This window comes from Magnolia sinica, chromosome 2 (genome assembly GCF_029962835.1).
Source record: "Magnolia sinica isolate HGM2019 chromosome 2, MsV1, whole genome shotgun sequence".
Taxonomy (NCBI): domain Eukaryota; kingdom Viridiplantae; phylum Streptophyta; class Magnoliopsida; order Magnoliales; family Magnoliaceae; genus Magnolia; species Magnolia sinica.
The window spans coordinates 29852278-29872407 of NC_080574.1; the positions used below are offsets into that span (position 1 = coordinate 29852278).

Consider the following 20130-nt stretch of genomic DNA (forward strand, 5'->3'; position numbering starts at 1 on the left):
ATTGAGGCCGAGAGTATCCCACTGATTGAGAGTATCTCCACTGATTGAGGCTGAAAGTATCCCACTGATTGAGAGTATCTCCACTGATTGAGGTAAGATGCGAAAGTATCTCCAACCTCATCACAATTTTGGTTGCTAAGCGGTGACGTGCTAATCTCCAACCTTATTACAATTCTGGTTGCTGAGCTATGACGTGCTAATACTCCCTACAAGTCTCTAAGCATTTCAATAAGATCTTCTAAGTTCCTATATATATAAGCATGTTTCTAAGCATTTCATGAATCAAATATTAATCTTACTTGATCACCTAACTATCAGATTGACCGACATTTTATTGGAAGGTCTTATTTGAAAAAAATCCAACGGTCATATTTTCACACATTAATGTCCATGAATAATAAGTTAAGATTTGGTATTTTCAACGGTCACAATGTAGTAGGGTTTTATTTATTTATTTATTTAATATATGCCACTTCATGATCCATGGTGTAACTGAAGTGATGGCATGTGAAAGAGCGGGAAAAGGACTTATATAGCTCAACCCCATTCAGCTGGGATGAGGCCTAGACCACGTTGATTATATGCCACGTGTACGCACTCAAATGTAACAGCTTTGCTGAGCGCGTGCGGTCCGGCATGAAAGTAGATCCAATCCATCGATCAGAAAATGAACCGCTCTACTGATGCCCTAGTCCAAGAATCGTGTTGATCAACTGATCAGGTGGCCCGCAGTTTGCAAAAAAATAAAAAAATTAATAATAATAATAATATATCTTTGAAAAACTCCACCTGTTTCTGATGTTGGGCCCACATGCTGAGTGGACCAGGTATATTCAGGCGAGGATTAGATACTGACAGGGTCCGTAGCCAAACCGCTGCTGAAGCTACGTCACCAAGCTCTGTAAACCCCACCATGATGCATGTGTTGTATCCATACCTTCAACCATTTGCAGAGATTGTTTTATGGCATTACACAGAGACTGAGATAGATCTAAATTCCAACTGGACCCACCACAGAAAACCATGGGAGCCATCACACTCACAGTGGAAACATTTACAGGGCCCACAGTGATGTATTTTTGATATCCATCCTATTCATAAGTTAACATAGAGATAGATAATGAAAACAAAACTATCAGCTTCATCGGAAACTACTGTGGCCCCTCAGAAGTTTTGAACGGTGGATGTCACTGTCCCCACTATTTTCTATGGTGGGGTCCAGTTGAACTTTAGATCTATCTCATTCTCTTTGTAATGCCATAAAATGATCTCTAAAAATGGTTGGACGGTATGGATACAACACATGCATCATAGTGGGTTCCACAGAGCTTGGAGACGTCACTTCGGTAGCAATTTGGCTACTGACCTTGTCAGTATCCAATGGGCGCCCGCTATATTCTTGGTAAAGCATGGGGAAGGTTGGACCAAATTGATGGATGAATTGGATTCGAGACCTTTTTGCATGTTGGCACATGTGTGGCTTGTACTTGAGCTTCATTGCCCGGACATTTTAAACACATGCTGGCTTTTTTTTAACGAGCCATGTCAGGTTGGGCCGAGCTCTGCACAAACTTGGCCTGCTGTTAAAAGTAAGCCCATCCAATCAGGCCTCGACCCCAACTATAAAGTGTTTATACCCAGCCCGACTTGGGCCCACCTGGGTGTTTTCTCGATGCGAGAGAGCACTGCCCTAGTGTTTTTTCAGCTGAGGGAGAGGGAGAGGGAGAAGGTTTTTACAGTTCACATGAAGATATGATTTTAAAATGAAGTATATCCAAATCTCAAGTGGATCATACCACAAGAAGAATAGTGATATGATTGACTATAAAAAACTTCTTATGTGCCATAAAAGTTTTAGATCAAGTTGATATTCGTGTGGTCCATCCATTTAGGTCTTCATGACCTTATCGACAGGTTGGATGGAAAATAAATAGTCTAGTGGTCCCTAAGAGTTTTTTAAATGGTGGGTATTCAATCACTGTTGTTTTGTGTAGTGTGAGTTTTGGATGATTTAATTTTTGAGATAATGCCCTAAAATGAGCTTTCAAAACTAATTGACAGAGTGGTTATGAGGCACATACATCATGGTGGGCCCCATAGTCCAGGATCCATGGAAATGGTGTCTCTTGAAGTGGATTTTATATAATTATCCAAGTGGAATATTGAAAAGTTCAAAGATGAATGCTTATTTCCCAATAGTTTCCTTTGGTGTTGCTCACATAAATTATAGGTTACTCTTCTTTTAGGCATGGGATTAACATTGGATGATAGATCTAATGGTCGGAGTGAATTTTACGTATGCATCTTTGGTAGGCCTCATAAAAAATTGGGAGTAGGCATCTCATAAGATGTCAATTTTGCATTTTTAAAACATCAAGAGAGACCTGGCTTCATCTTTTAGGGCCACACTGTGATGTGCATTTGAAATCTACTTTGACTATTAATTGTATAATTTCACATAGGGATTGAGCTAAAAAAAAAAGAGGCTAAACTTTGATTGACGTATGCTGCATCAAAGAAATAGCGAGACATAAACCCTTAATTTTTTCATGGCCCACCATAATAATTATATGAAATTCACTCTGTCCATTAGATGTTATGATAAAATTCAAGCAAAATTTTAGACAAGGTGCTAAAAAATAATGCTGATAAGTAATTCAGTGGACTACAATTAAAAAAAAAAAAAAACAGTTTTGAAGGTAAGCATTATTATTTAAATCGTTTGCAATAGTGTCGTCCACTTGAATAACATGCAAGGCTAATATCTGGTTTGTAGGCTAAATGGGAGCGACGTACCCATTGATTAGTGTGGATTTCACAGAAACATTATATAGGGTCCACCGGAGGAGGCAATCGTTCTCCTTAGTAAATTGTCACTTGGACAACATTGATTCCCTTACCTAATGGACAGGCGGACTCATGGACCTAAACAGATCCTGGACTGATATTCCAGGCCAAGCCCGGCCCGAGTTTGAACAGCTCAAAAGCCCGCGGCTCAGCCCGCCCATTGACAAGCCCTAGCTTTATCACCCTCCCTCTTTCTATTCACCTTGTTTTACTTCAGTTCCATCTTTCAATCGTATCAGGTCTCCAAACGCTTCTCTTTCCATCATCAGGCACTTTCAGGTCAGTTCCTCCATTTATCTATCTATTTCTGTCTGTCTGTCTGTCTCTCTGTCTCTCTGTCTCGCTCTTCACTGATTTTTCGCCACCAAAAATCGTTTTTAGGTTTGCAAATTACCCTACACTTAGTATGAAGACTAAAAACTCAGAAACTACAAAACCAACCCCTACAAAGAAGACACCACCATCAAAGAAAGAATCCGTTAAGAAAACTCCCAAAACGAAATCCGAATCCACGCCGAAGGCTTCTGCTCCTGCAACTACTGTAACTCCTCCATCCAAGAATACTGCGAAGAAATCAACACCGGAAACCGCTCAGAAGTCCAAAGGTAGAGAGAGACCTCCAAACCCTAGTTTCATTGCTTGTAACGTACTCTTCCGTCTTTAATTTTTCTCAATTTCAGCGGAAGAAACTGCGAGTGCTTTAAAAGAAGCTACTCCGGCGGCTGAAAACAAATCCACGGAGAAGAAAACAGTCAGGAAAACCAAATCTCCCTCCGCGGTGAAAACCGCAGGTGAAGATGTCTCTTCTTTGAAGAAAGAAGCTCTGACGGTAGAAGAACCTGGCGCAACAAAGGAGGAAGAAAATGCTGCAAAGGAGGAAGAAAATGATGGACTGGTGGCCGTTGAAGTTATGAAAGAGCCTGAAAATAATGCGGAGCAGGTTGAAGAAGATCCTGCAGAGGAACCCGAAAGCGGGATTGGTGATGAGATAGTGGAGTATGGAGAGCGGGAGAGATTTGAAGAGCCTGGCGATGAAGAGTTCATGGAAGATGATGTGTCAGAGCCGGATAGAGAAGAAGAAGAAGTCAGGGCGATGGACGAGGAGCAGATGCAGATGTCGGATGCCATCAAGGAACGAAAGCAGAACAAAGAGCTGGAGATATTTGTAGGAGGTTTGGATCGAGATGCCAATGAGGATGACGTGAAGAAGGCCTTTGAGAAGGTCGGAGAAATTGTCGAAGTCCGGCTGCTTAGGAATCCCCTGACGAATAAGAACAAGGGGTTTGCGTTCGTGAAGTTTGCTACTAAGGAGCAGGCGGACCGTGCTCTATCAGAATTAAAATCACCTGTTGTATGATCATCGTTTCTTTTGTTACTTATATCCTATCAATTCTCATTTTATTCACGGTTTAGAGGGCATATTTGGCGGGATTGAAACATTGAAACAAGTCACAAGTTGCGTCATTTCTTTTAGGAATTTGAATGATGCTGTTTCTAATTGTGGAAATGCACTTAATCTGGTTTCCAAAAAAAAATGCATTGCCCCTAACAACCTTTCCTTTACAAATTTTAACTCAAAAAGGCATTTGATCTGCTCAAAACTGGGATTGAAGGGACATCCAAATGTGGGCATATATCTTGTAAAGCTGCAATTTTGATTATTTTCCTTGGCAGATACGTGGGAAGCAGTGTGGCACCGCTCCGAGTGAGGACAATGATACGCTGTTCTTGGGCAACATTTGCAATACATGGACAAAAGAGGCTGTGAGATTTGAAACTGCAATCTGTGAATCATCTTTGTTGTTGTGGAGGTATATCGTCTTTTTGCCAACTTTTTTCTCGTTTGAAATTACAGATCAGACAAAAGCTGAAGGAGTACGGAGTTGATGATGTTGAAAATATTACTTTAGTGGGTGATGCTAAAAATGAAGGGTTAAGCCGTGGTTTCGCGTTTCTCGAATTTGCTTGCCATGCAGATGCAATGGTTGCGTACAAGCGGCTCCAGAAGCCTGATGTTATTTTTGGCCATCCTGAGAGGACTGCAAAAGTGGCCTTTGCGGAGCCATTACGTGATCCCGACCCAGAGATTATGGCCCAGGTTCGTTATTTTTCACTGTAGATGGTCGGTTTTTTTTAACTGCAAGGAATGAACTCATACAACCGATTGTAGGTTAACCTCCAACAGATTTTCTTTGTTAATGTTTCCAAAATTTCCCTGAAAATTTCATATATTTCATGGGCTAAGAAAGAGTTGTGTGTTGTCTGCATCAAGGTATTCTATAATGGTAACAGTGGCCGAAACGGCCACTACCCTTCCCTTTACGAGATGGGCCATAACGGTCGTTACAGCCCTTGTAACGGCCTTTATGGTTTTTTTTTTATTATTTTATTTTTAAATGAAAAAAAAACTGAAAAATATATTTTTGCTCCATAACGGACCGTTATGGCCTTTACGGGGGGCGTAACGGCCTTTATGGTTATTTTATTTTATTTTTAAATGAAAAAAAACTGAAAAATATATTTTTGCTCCATAACGGACCGTTGTGGCCTTTACGGGGGGCGTAACAGGCCATTAGAAGGGTTGTAACAGCAATTACAGGTCATTTTTTTCCATAACAGCCGTTATGATCCCGTAACGTGTAACCATTACCTTTAAGTAACGGCTTTTACAGCCTCGTAACGGCCGCCACGGCACACGATGATCTGCATCCGATTGTAGGTGATCGTCCCTCTTTTCATTCAATTCTTTGTGGGTATTTATGATCCCTTTTGCAGGTTAAATCAGTGTTCGTGGATGGCCTGCCGCCGTATTGGGATGAAGATCGCGTGAAGGAGCAGTTTAAGGATTATGGGGAGATTGAGCGTGTTGTGTTGGCCCGGAACATGGCGACTGCCAAGCGCAAGGATTTTGGGTTTGTTGACTTCACAACCCACAAAGCTGCTATTGCTTGCATTGAAGGGGTAAATAGCACAGAGCTGGATGATGGAAAGACAAAGGTACTCATGGATTTTGATTCTCCCTTATGCATATCATATTTTGGGGTGAACTTAGATGTCCCACCAAAATTGTGCTTCGTGCTGCTAAGACAGTGGATAGTGTACACCTGGCTTTTGGGGGTGGTTCAGGAAACATAACCTGCAATAAGTGGGGTTTAATTTTCCTGCTTTCTCAGCCTGGCATAACTCGTAAGATAAGAACTGGGACACAGTTATCCTTACAGAGCAGGATCACCCAAATGTTCCTCAATGCACTGTTTTAGCATGTTTTGTTGTTTTAAGATGAATTCTTAAGCTCCATATGTTGTTTTAGTACATATTATTTCCCACAGGCACTTCGGTTTTCCTCCTGATATCTATATTTTTGTTATGCCACTCTGCATTTGCTGTTAGAGCGAAACACTGCCAGAAAGAAATTATCTATCTGTTTTGTATGCTTAAGTGTGGATGTTTGTTTTCTATGAGTCTTCTTCTTTCTTCTTTCTTCAATTCCTTTCCATTCTTGTTGTGTCTTGCTGGATGCTGTCGAACAACTTTGCAACCTCTGCATGATTTGGTTAGTGGTTTCTTTTGTAAATTGTGATGTCTTTTTGGCCATAAATGCATTGTCTTTGCAGTTTGCACTTAGTCTGTTCTCTGCATGTGTTTGTCAACTGGAGGAGAGGGATCTTTCTACATGCTCAAAGCTGTAGCTAGCAAGGAATTGGTGCTGTGGAATTCTGTCTACATTTAGGGATTTTGGCATATTGTTTGAAATTTTCCTGATTTTTAGTGATTGGTGATTAGTTATTAATCTGTATGTTTCTAATTTTTTGTGCCATATGTTGAAACCGATTTCTAACACTTAATAACCGTTTGGATCAGTCATCATTATGGTGCTTTCTTTTCTGATAAAAAAGAACTTTCTGATCCATATATACCTGGCATTTGATTGTGTTGGTAATCGTAATGGTGGATTCCCTGCTATTTTGAGCAACCAACTCGAGCATGACCTTTACCATTTGTAGGTTCTATCTGCTTGGTGTTTTGCTTGGCAACTAACCCTCAATGACCTTACTTTGCTTGCTTGCCCTTTTGGGACAGCTTGCATGTAATAGTTGGTGATGCAATCAGGGATTTGTTCCCACATGTGTACAGATGATGAGCTAAAGGGGGCCCCACATGACCATGGTGGTAAGTGTTATCTTAAGTTTTTTCTGGATATTAAGTTTCTTGTCTCTTTTCGGAAGTGAATTGACTAAGATACCCTCACCTTTGGGCTATTTGTGAAATTACCAACGATTAAGAGCATTTGGAGTATTTTGCTTAATTTGGGCTTCCACTTTTGCTGTCATGGCCATATGAAGCCCTTTCAAAGCCTTTATTCTCATCATGCTTTTAGTGGACTAAAGTTCAACTTGAAGTTTTTCAATTTTTCGTCCTAGTAGAGACTAGAGAGGCGAATTCAGAGAACACTAGTTTAACCGAGTGGGTTGTATGGATTGTCCCAAAACCTCGGCATCTTCTATTTTTCTTTGGTGAAAAGTTCTACAACCTTCTCAAATCTGGATTTTTGAGAGATCCCGATTAAATCAGCCCAGCATTCCGGTTTGCACGATCGGATCTTAGGAACTTTTGATTTGAGGCAATTTGGTGTTTCGTGTTGCACAGTTGGGCCGGGAATCAATAATGGGTAGGAAGTTGTTGGCATGTAAGTAGTGTGATTGTGAGCCCCTTCTAGTATTGGTTCCAAAGCCCGGGGAAAAGATAAAGGTGGTTCGTTTAGTGGGCAACTGATCATGAAACTTGCAAGAATCTTCAATTTCAAAGCGAACCCAAATAGATGGGAAAAACATTGGATCACGAGAATCTACAATTTCAAAGCAAGCCCAAATAGATGGGAATGATTAGATATCCAATTGAAATGTTGAATGATTCATGTGGACGTTCTTTTAAATATGATTCTATTTTACAATTCTAGAGACATTAAGATAGAAATTTGAGAAAAGCTCTGAGATGCTTCAAGGTGGTATAAGGTTTGAAGACTATACTAAAAACAATGAATTATTAGGGATTCACTGGAGGGAAGAGGACGTGCAAAGTTTGGCTGAAAAATATCAGGTGCATGGTAGGCAAGGTTCTGTCATCTTATCTCAAACTTCTGTTACACATTGGACAACTGCCTGAACATTTAATGAATTTTGATCATTTTAGTGGGAGGAGCTCACAGAATCATCCCTTAATGCCTCTTGTACTGCTTAGGGAGGTCATGAGACAAGTTATTTCCTCAACTCAAGGGGCTTTTGTGGAGGGAAGATAGACAATAGATGATATGCTTGTGGCCAATAAATGACCATGTCAATTAGGATTTTTGTTATACTCTCCTAAAAGAATGAGATTTGGGGAAAGATGGGCAAGGTGGATAAAGAGTTGTCTATCTTTGGCACTGTTTTCTGTATTGGTGAATTGATCTCCTTTTAGCTTCTTCTCTAGCTCCGAAGGTCTAGACAAGGCGATCCGCTTCCTCTGCTTCTATGTTCAATTGTCAGAACGCTTGTAGATGCTTCTGAGAGGTTGGGTAACACTGTTCTTATAAGAGGTTTGATACAGCTTCTGAGCTCTTGATATATCATCTTTTGTTTGTTGATGATACTCTTATTATGTGTGGTATGATTCTTAAGCAGGTGAAAAATCTTAGAAGTATTCTTTGATCTTTTGGAAGCATTCTTGGGCCTTAGAGTGAATTTGAAAAAGAGCATCATAGAAAGGGTGGTGGTTTGTGTGGAAGAAGTTCAAAGTCTGGCTGATTGTATGTGGTGTAGTAGAATGTCTCTTCCACTTAAATGCCTTGGGCTTCCCTTAGGTGATAAATCATCAGCACCATTTTCCAATCCTATCATTGGAAGGATTGAGAGTCTTCCAAAAATGAAGGGGAATGATCTGGATAAGATTAGCATGTGGAAAAAAAATCCTACCTGTCCCTTGGATGGTAGAATAATGCTCATTAAATATGCCATATACAACCTTCTTGTATATTTCGTATCCCTTTTCAAGATACCTGCGAGTGTAGGGAAGAAAATTGATAAGTTATACTGGGACGTTTTATGGGAAGGCAAGGGTGACTGTCATAGTTTTCACCTATTGAAGTGGGAGAATTGTAAAAATCAAAGAGGGAAGGATGCTTTAGGGTTGGGTAAAGTTAGGGCATGCTTGGACTTGTATAAAGAATATGAAAGAAAATAGTGTTTCTTGAGAAACTTTATTTGTTGGAACTATGGGAAGGAAACATTGTTTTCCTTGTTCGTTTTTCAAAACATTTTCCTAGAAATTTAGGCTGTATTTTCAAACTTGTTGTTTGGCAAAACAAAAAATTTTCTTGGAAGAAAATTCTAGGTAGTCACTAGCATGTGCTAGCTTAGCACATCTGGGAATGTGGGATGCTTGAAGAATAGATGGCTAGTGGCACATGTGGCATATGCGGCATACGTTGGCACTTGAAGCTGAATTGTGGCACACGTGGTACATGTGAGGTGCTTGAAGCTTATATGGTGGCACATGTGACACAAGACATGCACTGACACATTTGACATGTGGGCACTTGAAGCTACATGGCAACACTTGTGCACATTGGCACCATTGTCACATGTGGCATATTTGGAATGATTGAAGGTGGACGATGGCACATGCGGAGTGCTTTGTGAATGTGGGGAGCAAGATAAGGGCCCGTTTGGTCTGTGGGAGTAAATGGTAGGAATTATATTAGATGGGATTAACACCATTATTGCACAATGATTGCATGTCTGGAAATACCATGGTATTTTGGCCATCCAATCCCCATGTTTGGGATAAATTTCTTACTATGGAAAAACACTGGATTAAGCAAAACCCCGTTTGGCGGACCATGGAATTATAATCAATGAACCAAATTCACAACACATGTCGGTCACTTGTACACGTATATAACCAGAATATCACGTGTATATGGATGGACGGCATGGATAAAGCACATGCATCAATGTGCAGCCCACATGTGTAATGGATTTCAAAATCCATGGAAATCCTGCATGGGACCAAATGCAATTCCATCCCACCTAATCCCAACCCTTCCCGTCCTCTCCAAACGCCTGATGGAATTTGCACGGGACCAAATGCAATTCCATCCCACCTAATCCCATCTAATACTATGTGCCAAACGCTTCCTAAGATGGATGGTGGTACATGTGGGCATGTGGCACATTAGCATGTGGGGCGCAAGAGAAGATGGATAGTGACACGTGGCACATTGGCATATGGATTTTTGTCAAATAGCATAAGCGATTATATGCAACCCAAGGGGCCTGTGTGCATATGCGATCTCATAATCGCATATGCCATCGAACAACCTTCCAAAAAAATTACATTTTTCATCACATTAGTGATGGCATAATCGCATATTCAATCGCATAATCGCATAAGCAATTGCATAATCACATAAATCATCACATATGCCATCGCATAATCGCATATGCCATGGCATAATGCCCACTAGTCATAAAATCGCATATGCCACTATGGCATATGCAATCTATGCCCCCAAAATGGCATATGCGATCACATATGACAACACTGGGCACATTTGGGTTGCTTTTCACTTGGGGTGCAAGAGAAGATAAATGGTGGCATGTGGCGCATGTGGCACGTGTGGGGCCAATGTTCAAAGTATCAGTATCGCTACAAATTTCGTTGGTTGGGGATATGGAAACAATATTGATATCGTTGATAATCGAAAATGCGGGGAAACATGGGGAAAACGGTCGATCTTTTTAGCGAAACCTCAGGAGATGTTAAAATACACATTTGCATATTTAGGAATAAAAAAAATTGTAAAAGGAATGCACACGTAATAAGTTTCCATTTAGTGGGGGCTTAAAAGCATATGCTGTCATAAGAAACCGGTCCAACCACCCCTTTCATCCCATCTATCCATCCAACCACCATTCCAACATTCATCCAAATATCTATCGATATTTCACAATATCAACAACACGTTATTTTGCTGAGAAATCTTCGATAACCGGAAAGGAAATGAAAGATCGTGGCCTTGATATCGCCCGTGTTGTGATAAGGATAATATTGTGTGGTAGGATTGATATTATCGTTGACAATTTGAACATTGCATATAACCATGCGCCCATAAAAAAATTGAAATGGAAAGTTTTAATAAACATATTTTTGGCGATATCAATACAATGGCGATATTATCGAAATATCGCCGACATAGTGGCGATACAAGCGACGAATTCACATATAAAATATTGGCGATAGATTGGTGATATCGATACATTGGTGATACTTAGCGATACATCACCGATACCTGGAATTTTTTAGACTACCGATATTATATGTATTGCTAAGCTGGAGATAGGGATAATATCAGAGATATTTCGATAATATCGAGGATACTCCAAACAATGTGTGGGGCATAATTGAAGATGGACAATGGCTCATTTGGCACATTTGCTCATGTAGTATATGTGAGGTGAGCAAAATGGGATGTGGCACATTTGGGCTTAACCCTTGAAAAACCCATTTTCCTTCCATCGGGGGAAAATGCCTTGGAGGTGGGAAATTAAATTTGTTTATTTTTCAACAAAGATAGAAAGTGCGAAATGGTGTTTCCCACAAATTCCCACAAAGAAAGGCTTGACAAGCAATTGAAAGTTAGTTTCATGGGAAGCAATGTTTCCTTTCCTTCCCTTTCCATGAATCCAAACGGGACCTTAGAGCGGAAATTGGGCCCTTCTTGGGGGTGGTGGAGTTTTAGCGAGGAGCCGATTGTGTTGAGGAATGCTATATGCAGGAAATGTTATGAACTTGATTGGGTATGAGTTCGGAAATGTGGTATGGAATTAGCATCTTTGATTAGGAATGCAATGGAAAGATTGCAAAGATGACATTTGTTTTAATGTGGGTCGAGGAGGTAGGGTGAGTGTCTAGCATGATGCGTGGCTCGAGGAGTCTTCTTTGGCAACATCATTTCCCGCATTGTACTTAATTTCTATCGCTAAGAATGCAAGGTTTGCGGACTGTTATGAGTGAATTATACTCAATTCCTATTGATTGGAATGCAAAAGTTGTGGACTTTTGTTAGTCAATTAGTGGTGTGGTGGTTTAGAACTTGTCTTTTCTTATGGTAATATCAATGATGGGGAAATATGATCCTTTAGTAGACTCATGGGAAATTGTATGATTCAAATATCCACCTAGAGGTAGAAGATTAAAAAGTGTGGAAATGGATGGAAAATAGAATCTTCTCCTAAATTCTCTTTTTGGTTCGTAATCAACTAGAGGCAAGGCCCCTTCTCCACTAGCTGATGTGTGGAAGTTTTATTTTTTTATTTTTGCCAGGAGTCTAAGCTTTTGTGTGAATCAAGGTATTCCGTATTGGTAACGGTGGTTGTAACAGTCACCACTGTTACCGATACAAGTATCTGTCGTAACGAACGATATGCGGGTTGTAACGACTGTTAAGACCCCTGTAACGGTTCAAAAAAAAATTTTGCTTGAAAATTTCTGGAAAAATATCTAGAAAATATAGAATAATGTAAATATTCCAAATTTTTATTCAATTTTTTGTTTTTGTTTTGAACATGTTTATGGTGGCGTAACGGTCCACTCTTTGGTGAGAGTGTTGTATTGGGTTATCTGATGAATTTATGAACATGGTTATGTGTCTCTAATGTTTACACATCACAATCAAGTATTAGAATTAGAAATTGGAAAAAAAATGTATATATACCACCCTTTTTTTTTTTTTTTTTTTTTTGAGCTTTTATTTACCTAAGTTGCTTCAATCTACTATTTTTATCCTAAAAATTGTAGTACGAGTGGTCAAAATCTGCTGTAGAATAATGTAGGAAAGTTTTGGAATGAGAAAAATGAAAAAAAATAAGGAAAAAATGGATTTACATACAAAAAAGAAGTGGTTGTTTTTCAATCATTACGGGGGTAATGGTCGTTAAATCCCCTGTAATAGCCGATATGGTTCCAAAAAACTAACTGCCCTGTTTCACCTCTGTGTTGTGTAACAATCACGGCCATTACCTATACGTATTGGCCTTTACGGCTGTATCGTAACGGATATGGAATACCTTGGTGTGAATTGCAATGACCAATAAAATTCTCACAATTAATTATCTCAAGAAGGGAAATCTCATTATCCCTAATGTGTGTATGATGTCTAGGGAGGTATTTTTGGGCTTGAGTGAAGTATGAAACTTCTTTATAGTGTGATGTCAACCATCTTTTTCTGCATTGTGGTGTAGCTATTCAAGTATTGAACTTCTTTTTCAATCTGTTGGGGCTATCTTGGGTCCTCAGTGCTCCTATCATGGAGGTATTTTTGGGCTTGAGTGAAAGGCCCCTTTAGTTCTAAGGTGGCTTGTTGGAAGATGAGTGTATGCTTATTGCTTAGGGGAATTTGGAAAGAGAGGAATTGCAGAGTTCTTGAAGAGAGATTCCCTGATTGATTCCCCCAAGAAGAGAATTTGGAGTATGGTTTCAGAACGGTCTGTTTATACCCAAGCCTTTATTGGGATTTCTCCTTATCAGACCTTATCTTCTTTGGGATTCTTTTTTAAACAGTGTGTCTTGAGATTTATTTTATTTGTTGGGGGAGTTTTTAGCATCTTTGGGGAAGAATGCTCGTTATTTCCTTTTTCCTTTTCCTTTATAGTTGTTTCTTGTGCAATATATTTGAGTTATCATTCAAAAGAAAGAAAAGATATGACAGTTGTCATAGAACAGGTTGAGAGGAAATTTTCAGAACGGAAAAGCACTAGTATCTACCGTTTGGGGGCTGCATCACCCTCATTGATAAACTCTTTTGAACATTTTGGTCCTTTACATCTCTATTCCAATGGCCTTCTGGGAGGATTCAAAGATTAGAATTTAGGAAGACTTCTTGAGGCAAGGAAGCTCAGCTCAGCTCAGCATTTTGTGCGTGCATGCGTGTGTGACCTGATAAAGCAACAGCGATTCAAATTTGAATCTCTTAAAGCTACATAAATGTCCTCAACTTGGAGGGGCCTCTAGTATAGACTGATGGGTTTGTGTAGAGCAGTGGGAAGGATGGAAGAATCTTGCTCTGAAGCTATAACTCACAAAGTTGGGACAGATCATGAATCTGATTCTAGAAGGATGTTTGTGGTGATGAAAGAACTCTTCAACAATTGTTTGCCTGCCTGTTCTAGGTGGTGCTGGAAAAAGAGGTAGAGATATTTCAGTGTTTTGAGTTTATGGGGTACAAGGTGGTCTTGGACACATATCTTCCATAGGTGCCTTAACAATGAGGAAACTGAGGAATTTGTATTGCTGATGGACAAGCTTAACATTTGGTTTGTTTGCCCGGGGAAACTCATGTGTGGAAGTGGAGTTCTGAAAAGTCTGATGTTTTCGGTGAAGTCCCTGTACTCTATGATTGTAGGTGGTTCTACAACTGCGAGTGGCCTGATCCAACAGATCTGGTTGTATTTGGATTCTCCGGGATTAGTTGCTTTTGGTTGGATTGCAGGGAAGGATAACATTCTCTCAGTCAACAACACGTGGAAGAGAAATATGCCCATTGCAAATGTTTGTATCATTCGTCTTTGCAGCGAAGAATTGTTGGATAATCTGTTCCTGCGTTGTAGTTATGAGAGGTAGTTATCGTGCAGATTCTTTCACTTATTTGGGGTTCATTGGGTGGTGTGAGGTACTTTAAGGTCTTCTTCCAGGCGTGGCATTGGCTAGTAAGGGGGAAAAGGGAGAAAATCACTGCAGTGTCTGACACTGTTTGCAGGCCTATGGTCTTAAAGAAAGAAATAATAGGACTTCTTTGCAACAAGGCTGCAACAGCAGATGCGGCTTTTCAAAAAGCTGAGGGAGTCTGCTTGGTTGGGCAGATCAGGATCAAAATTCAAGAGTGCTGGGGATGCTGATTATGTAGTTTTGGGGTGTGATGATCCCTCATCATCACCCTCTGTAGTTTCTTCCCTCTTTTTTAATTAATTAATCAACCCTTCAAAAGAAAATATGGTTTCTGTTTGCCTGGCATTTTTGTTCTATTTTTTCCCGCTTTTTGTCATCATTGATAGAGAACGACTGAGACCTGCCCCCGTACAGATATGGTTATTTTCATGAAGACAAATCTTTGAAAATTCTTCATCTTCACAGGCTATTTATGTTTTGTGGGGTTCTTAAGAAACATTGTAATCTCTTCTGAGGAATGTGTTCATGAGTACCTTTTTCCGTACACACACACACAAACTTATAGATTGTTTGACTGCATTTTGTTCAGATAAACTATGCATTTTCCTCAATATTAATGGAGTACATTTTTTATCACTTCCATCTTAAACCAGACAAGAGCAAAGGCTCGACTTGCAAATCCTTTGCCCAAAACTCAGGCAGTTAAGGGTGGAATGCGAGGTGGGTTTCGGATTGGGCGCTCTGGTGGTGGTTACTCTAGGTTTGGTAAGCTTTTTTTTTTTTGGGTCAAGTGTTGAAATGTTCTTAACTCCTAATCTCATGTTCATGGTTAATTTCTTTTCTGTTGCTTTTCAGGGAGAGGATTTGGTCGGGGTGGGCATCCTTCTAACAGGGGGAGCTTTCAACGTGGCAGGGGTCCTCCACATCCACGTGGCCGTGGTCGAACTGGAAGGCTTTCTTTTCCAGATGGCGATGATCTGGAAAGCTCACAGCCCAAGTTTCGCGGAAAACGTCCTTTTGGTGGGCGAGGTGATCTTAAGATCTTTTAACTAGGGTGATTTTCTTAAATGTGCATTTGGATTGTCGCCTAGATCACAAGTGGTCTAAGTATTATGGAAGAATGGATGGCTATCCATTCCCTAGAATTTGGGGCTGCACAGTGACATTAAGCGGGCTACAAATCATTGTCAGTGTCAGTCATGAGTCTGTGGCATTGGTTAGGGGTGGAGAACTAAGGTGAAACCGTGTTCCACCTAATTTGTTTTTCGACTTCGTTGGTTAGGTATGGAGAAGTAAGGTGAAACCATATTCCACCTAATTTGCTTTTTGATTTTTGCATCATGCAAATGCGCATAGGAACAAATAACCTTCTCCATTCTGCGAATATATTAGTCTCAGTTGGGGCAGGGTACATCCAAATGCATCCCAAACTATTCTTCATACTTGAAATATCTGTACTAGGAGTGCAATTTGAGTTTGTGATAGGATGCAGTTGCTTGCTGGTATTATCATGCCATTCACTGTTAATTGTTCGTGAGCAGGAGGAAGAAGGGGTTCTTTTGGGAGGAGCTTTGGGGAGTCTAGTGATGAAATTGTACGACGGGGTGCTACTTCAAGGTTTGATCTGGATAGGCCCATGCATGGTGCATTCGGCAGAGGCCGTGGGAAGCCTTTCCAGTTTAGGAATCATCCTTTTTCTCCAGAAGAAGATTTTGGCAGACCATTTGGTAGGGGACACTTTGAAGATGACTCTTATTTGCATGATGGCAGTGGGCATGGTGTAAAGCGACCATTTTCTATGATGGTTAGTGGAGGAGTTTTCAATTTGGTTTGCTGTATCATCTGAGCTTTATTTCTCATTGTCTCAAAACTAACTTGCATATTTTGGGTTCAGGACCATGAATCTGGTTACTATGAGCCTGCGAGCAGATTACGCCCTCGCTATGATTATCCTGATCCACTAGCTCGTGAAACACATTACGGAGGTTTGGAACTTTTTCCATAAGCACATACCCGATTGCAGAATATTTTGTTATCACTCAGTATATAATGTTACGCTCGTGCTGTCATATCCTTTCCAGATACTTTGGGAACTGGTGGTGGTCTTTATTCGCATGATTACTATGGTTCAGATGTAAGTATATGGTTTATAGTTTCACCTTAATTTCCATTTGATGGTGCTTCAGTAAAATGGTGTTACATGTCCCCATTTCTGGTTCTGGTTTTGCTTACTGGTTATATTGTTTCCTGTTTCTCTTTCTACAGTATGGTGGCAGTTCATTTTCGTCTTTTTATGGGAGTCAACGCTCAATGGGGCGTGGGTACTACTATTAGACCAAGCTTTCGGTAACATCAAATACTTCACCATCAGTTTCCATATTTCGCATTAATGTGGCCACCCATATATATATATATATATATGTCTTTTATTATCGTTTAACTTTCTTTTAATGTTTCCTGATAGTTGTCTTGCAGATGCGGGCATGGTATTGCAGAATTATTGGCTCACCATTTGAGAAGGCAAACATAATTGGCTCTAATCGCGGTCCTTGCGGTTTGGTTAACAAATGAATTTCTGCTGGCTGCTTATGCTGAATTATTTTGTGTCTGGTCTAGGTTTTATCTTATATAGGAACTTTCCAGATAGGCATATGCTTGTTGTAGAGGCTAAGCCAATAAAGATTTTGAAGAGGTTTCACTGGATAACCATTGCATGGTAGACTTCTCAAGTATTTGTTTGTCCATGGAATTAATCAAATGGGGACATCCAAATAGGGAATGTTAAAATCAACCTTGAGATTTTGACTGCTGTTTTCCTGATTTGGTGGTTTTATCTTGGTGAGATATGCTGTGGAAGCACTTGAGAAAACCAATTTGGTGGTTATGATTCCTTGATATAGGAAATCATTGAAGGCATTGCTCTTGTTTTATGGCGAAGATCCAAAAGCTTGGTCATCTTCAATGGTCTTATTAGAGTGATCAACTGTGATCATAGCTGCCATTGTGGTAGTGAGTATGATACATTGAAACAGTTTCTTTGGTGTTTAAACAAGCAACTTTAGTTTGATGGAATTGAATATGGAGCATGAATGGTCTTACTCTAAACTTGTTTCTGTTCAATTTATTGAAAATGAAAAGGGGATTAACAGTTGACTTTATTCTGAATATGCTACTAATATCAAGTATGACTTGATCAGCCATTATGCCGTGGGGTATGGATTTCATCATGGGCTCTCTTGACGCATTCTTGTACTCTGGAAAACATATTGGATCTGTATCTCGATTTTATTCAGAATACTCAGGTTGCCCTGCTTACCTTTGAATTCTAGATTCCAAATATGGTTTGTTTTATGCTTGTCTGGAGGAGACAAGTAAATGATAAATTGGAATGCAATCATTTTGCTTGGTGCCTCCAAAACACACTTATTTGCAGTTCAAATTCTTGCCAAAAAGATTATCCTTTTCAGTGTCTTTATATAGTGAAGGGATCTGCCTTAATGAAGGGTGACCTGGAAATGGAATTTTGTGGTTTACTACGAGTGCGTCATGTGACGTTGCTAAGGGAACTTCACAGCTTTTGCTGAGGGAACCTACTTCCACCACTTCTTATGTCTAGAAGTGACCATTATCATGGTTCACATGAACATAAAAGCGACGTGGATGACAAATCCAGTTCTATATTTGTGTAAGTATATCCAATTTAAAGTACAGGTGATACTTAAACATCTTTCAAGCGATGATAATGGGGTTGATAATGTTTTTATGGTATTTGTGCTGGTTATGGGCTTTGATTGTTAGGTGGATCACAGAACCTCAAGTTACGAATTGATTTGGTGAGGGCATTTTAACAAGGGAATACACTTTAATTGGTTTACAATGGTTGGATATTATACATGGATCTGTTCTTAAGATATTAGCTTGCAAAAGAAAGGTATTGCTTGTAAGAAGTCTAGCTGAAATTTCTTTTCAATGGATTGGTTTGAACTTGTATGAACATTAGTTTAGGGAGAACCATCATTGTAGTTGAATTCTCTTAGGCCCATTTGGCTTGGTCATAGGTAAGCCTATGCATTAGATCTATGTTTGGATGTTGAAGCAGACAATAGGGTCAAGGTCTCTTGTGGATCACAATGGTAAGAGCATCTATTGACAAAGACAAGTAGATTACTGTTGTGTTGCATCAATCAGATATTGGTTTATTTCAGTCAACACCTACATTCACACGAATTTTCCATTCTGGTTGTCATACCTGCTCTTCAGATCTCTTTTCATCAGATGCTTATTAGTCATAAAGTTGTTTCTTTTAATACCTTTTGATGTAGTGCCCATAAAAAAACTCTTGATGTGGTGCCCCTAAAAACAAGGGGAAAGCCCTGTTGAATTAGTTCCCGTACTAGCTCCTGCTTCTTATTACTTTTTATTTTTATTTTTTATTTTATAACTTTTTTGAAAAGTGTAAGAGAAGAAAAGAATTTGAAAAACAAATAAAAGCCATATGGGGCTGGACATCTAACCCTTATAATATATGGAAATGTATAATTACAAATATTCCCTTATCACTTAAAAGAAAGAAAAGAGGGCAAAAGAGGAAAAACATAAATAACTTTAAGAGAAATAACCCAAGGACCAAATGCCTACAACCTAAAGGCCTAATTGGCCAGTAGGTAGATGTCTACACTCCCCTTCAAGCTGAGGCTTAGATATCAATATGCCTACATTGCCACCAATACATCGTTCAACTTCCACGCTAAGAGCCATAGTGACGATATCCATCACTTGAGTAGAAGATGAAATAAACGGAGTGCAAATAATGCCAACAATAACCTTCCCACGCATTTGGATGCACAAGTGAATCCCCAAAAAATTTCTGTTTAATGGCACCAAGAATCGTATGGTGATCGTGGAACCGTGGTGATCGTGGAAGCATAGGACACTCATGGTGGTGCTCGAGGAGGTGTCTGAAGCCTGTTGGTGCTAGAAATCGTCAGTAATGGACAGATCAAAGATAGAGACAGAAGAAGAATGACAACACGTCTCAAGACGAAAGAGGGTGGCAAAGCAGTATGATAGTAAGAGCCAGAATATATCGATGTTCCCAACCCTTTTTGTTAAAGGTTTTCCAGAAGGATGGTTGCCGGTAAACTTTTCTAGAGTTTTTGGAAGGGTGGGAGCAGTTATGTATGTTGCGGTCCCAAGACACAAGATTATTGGAAATTACAGGGGATTCGCGCTAGGTAGGATGAGTTCAGAAGAAGAACTGTCTAGGGTGGTTCAGATGCTACACAGAGAAAGCTTTGGGGGAGTTAAGCTTCTAGTCCAGAGGGCGAGATTTGGACCAAAACAAAGTCGAAATAACAAAGGAGTATCTTCTCAGAGGAATAGAGTTGACCTCCGAGAAGGATATTCTTGGAATCAAAGAAACTTACCACGCTCTGGTGTCTCATCTTCTTTCAAGGAGGTGCTCCTCCACTCAGAGATCGGCGACCACCATCAGTAGGGACCGGTAATAAGGCAGAGTCAGTCAGAGGAGAGGAAAAAGAGAAGGAAGGGATGGATTTTTTGGTACATATTAAAAAAGAA

General features: G+C 39.9%; 1 protein-coding gene across 4 annotated transcripts; it reads left to right on the top strand.

The window, feature by feature from the left end:
- Nucleotides 1-2959: 2959 nt before the first annotated feature.
- Nucleotides 2960-17341, top strand: LOC131236849 (heterogeneous nuclear ribonucleoprotein Q-like). 4 transcript variants are annotated; one of them, XM_058234335.1, is made up of 13 exons: nt 2960-3126; nt 3229-3452; nt 3528-4198; nt 4522-4611; nt 4703-4945; nt 5623-5844; nt 15204-15315; nt 15406-15579; nt 16092-16354; nt 16445-16535; nt 16632-16684; nt 16816-16916; nt 17015-17341. In XM_058234335.1, the coding sequence occupies exons 2-12, from the start codon at nt 3254-3256 to the stop codon at nt 16882-16884; spliced, it is 2187 nt and encodes a 728-aa protein (XP_058090318.1). In that variant the 5' UTR covers nt 2960-3126; nt 3229-3253; the 3' UTR covers nt 16885-16916; nt 17015-17341. The 4 variants fall into 4 exon arrangements, with proteins under 4 accessions (XP_058090318.1, XP_058090316.1, XP_058090317.1 ...); XM_058234333.1 differs by having other exon boundaries at nt 17026-17341; XM_058234334.1 differs by having other exon boundaries at nt 16816-16896.
- The last annotated feature ends 2789 nt before the right edge of the window (nt 17342-20130 follow it).

Excerpts from the sequence above, each read along its gene's own strand:
- LOC131236849 (XM_058234335.1), top strand. The coding sequence starts at position 3,254 with ATGAAGACTAAAAACTCAGAAACTACAAAACCAACCCCTACAAAGAAG. Across the intron at positions 5,845-15,203 it reads TGGATGATGGAAAGACAAAG|ACAAGAGCAAAGGCTCGACT; the intron begins GTACTCATGGAT and ends ATCTTAAACCAG. Across the intron at positions 15,580-16,091 it reads ACGTCCTTTTGGTGGGCGAG|GAGGAAGAAGGGGTTCTTTT; the intron begins GTGATCTTAAGA and ends GTTCGTGAGCAG.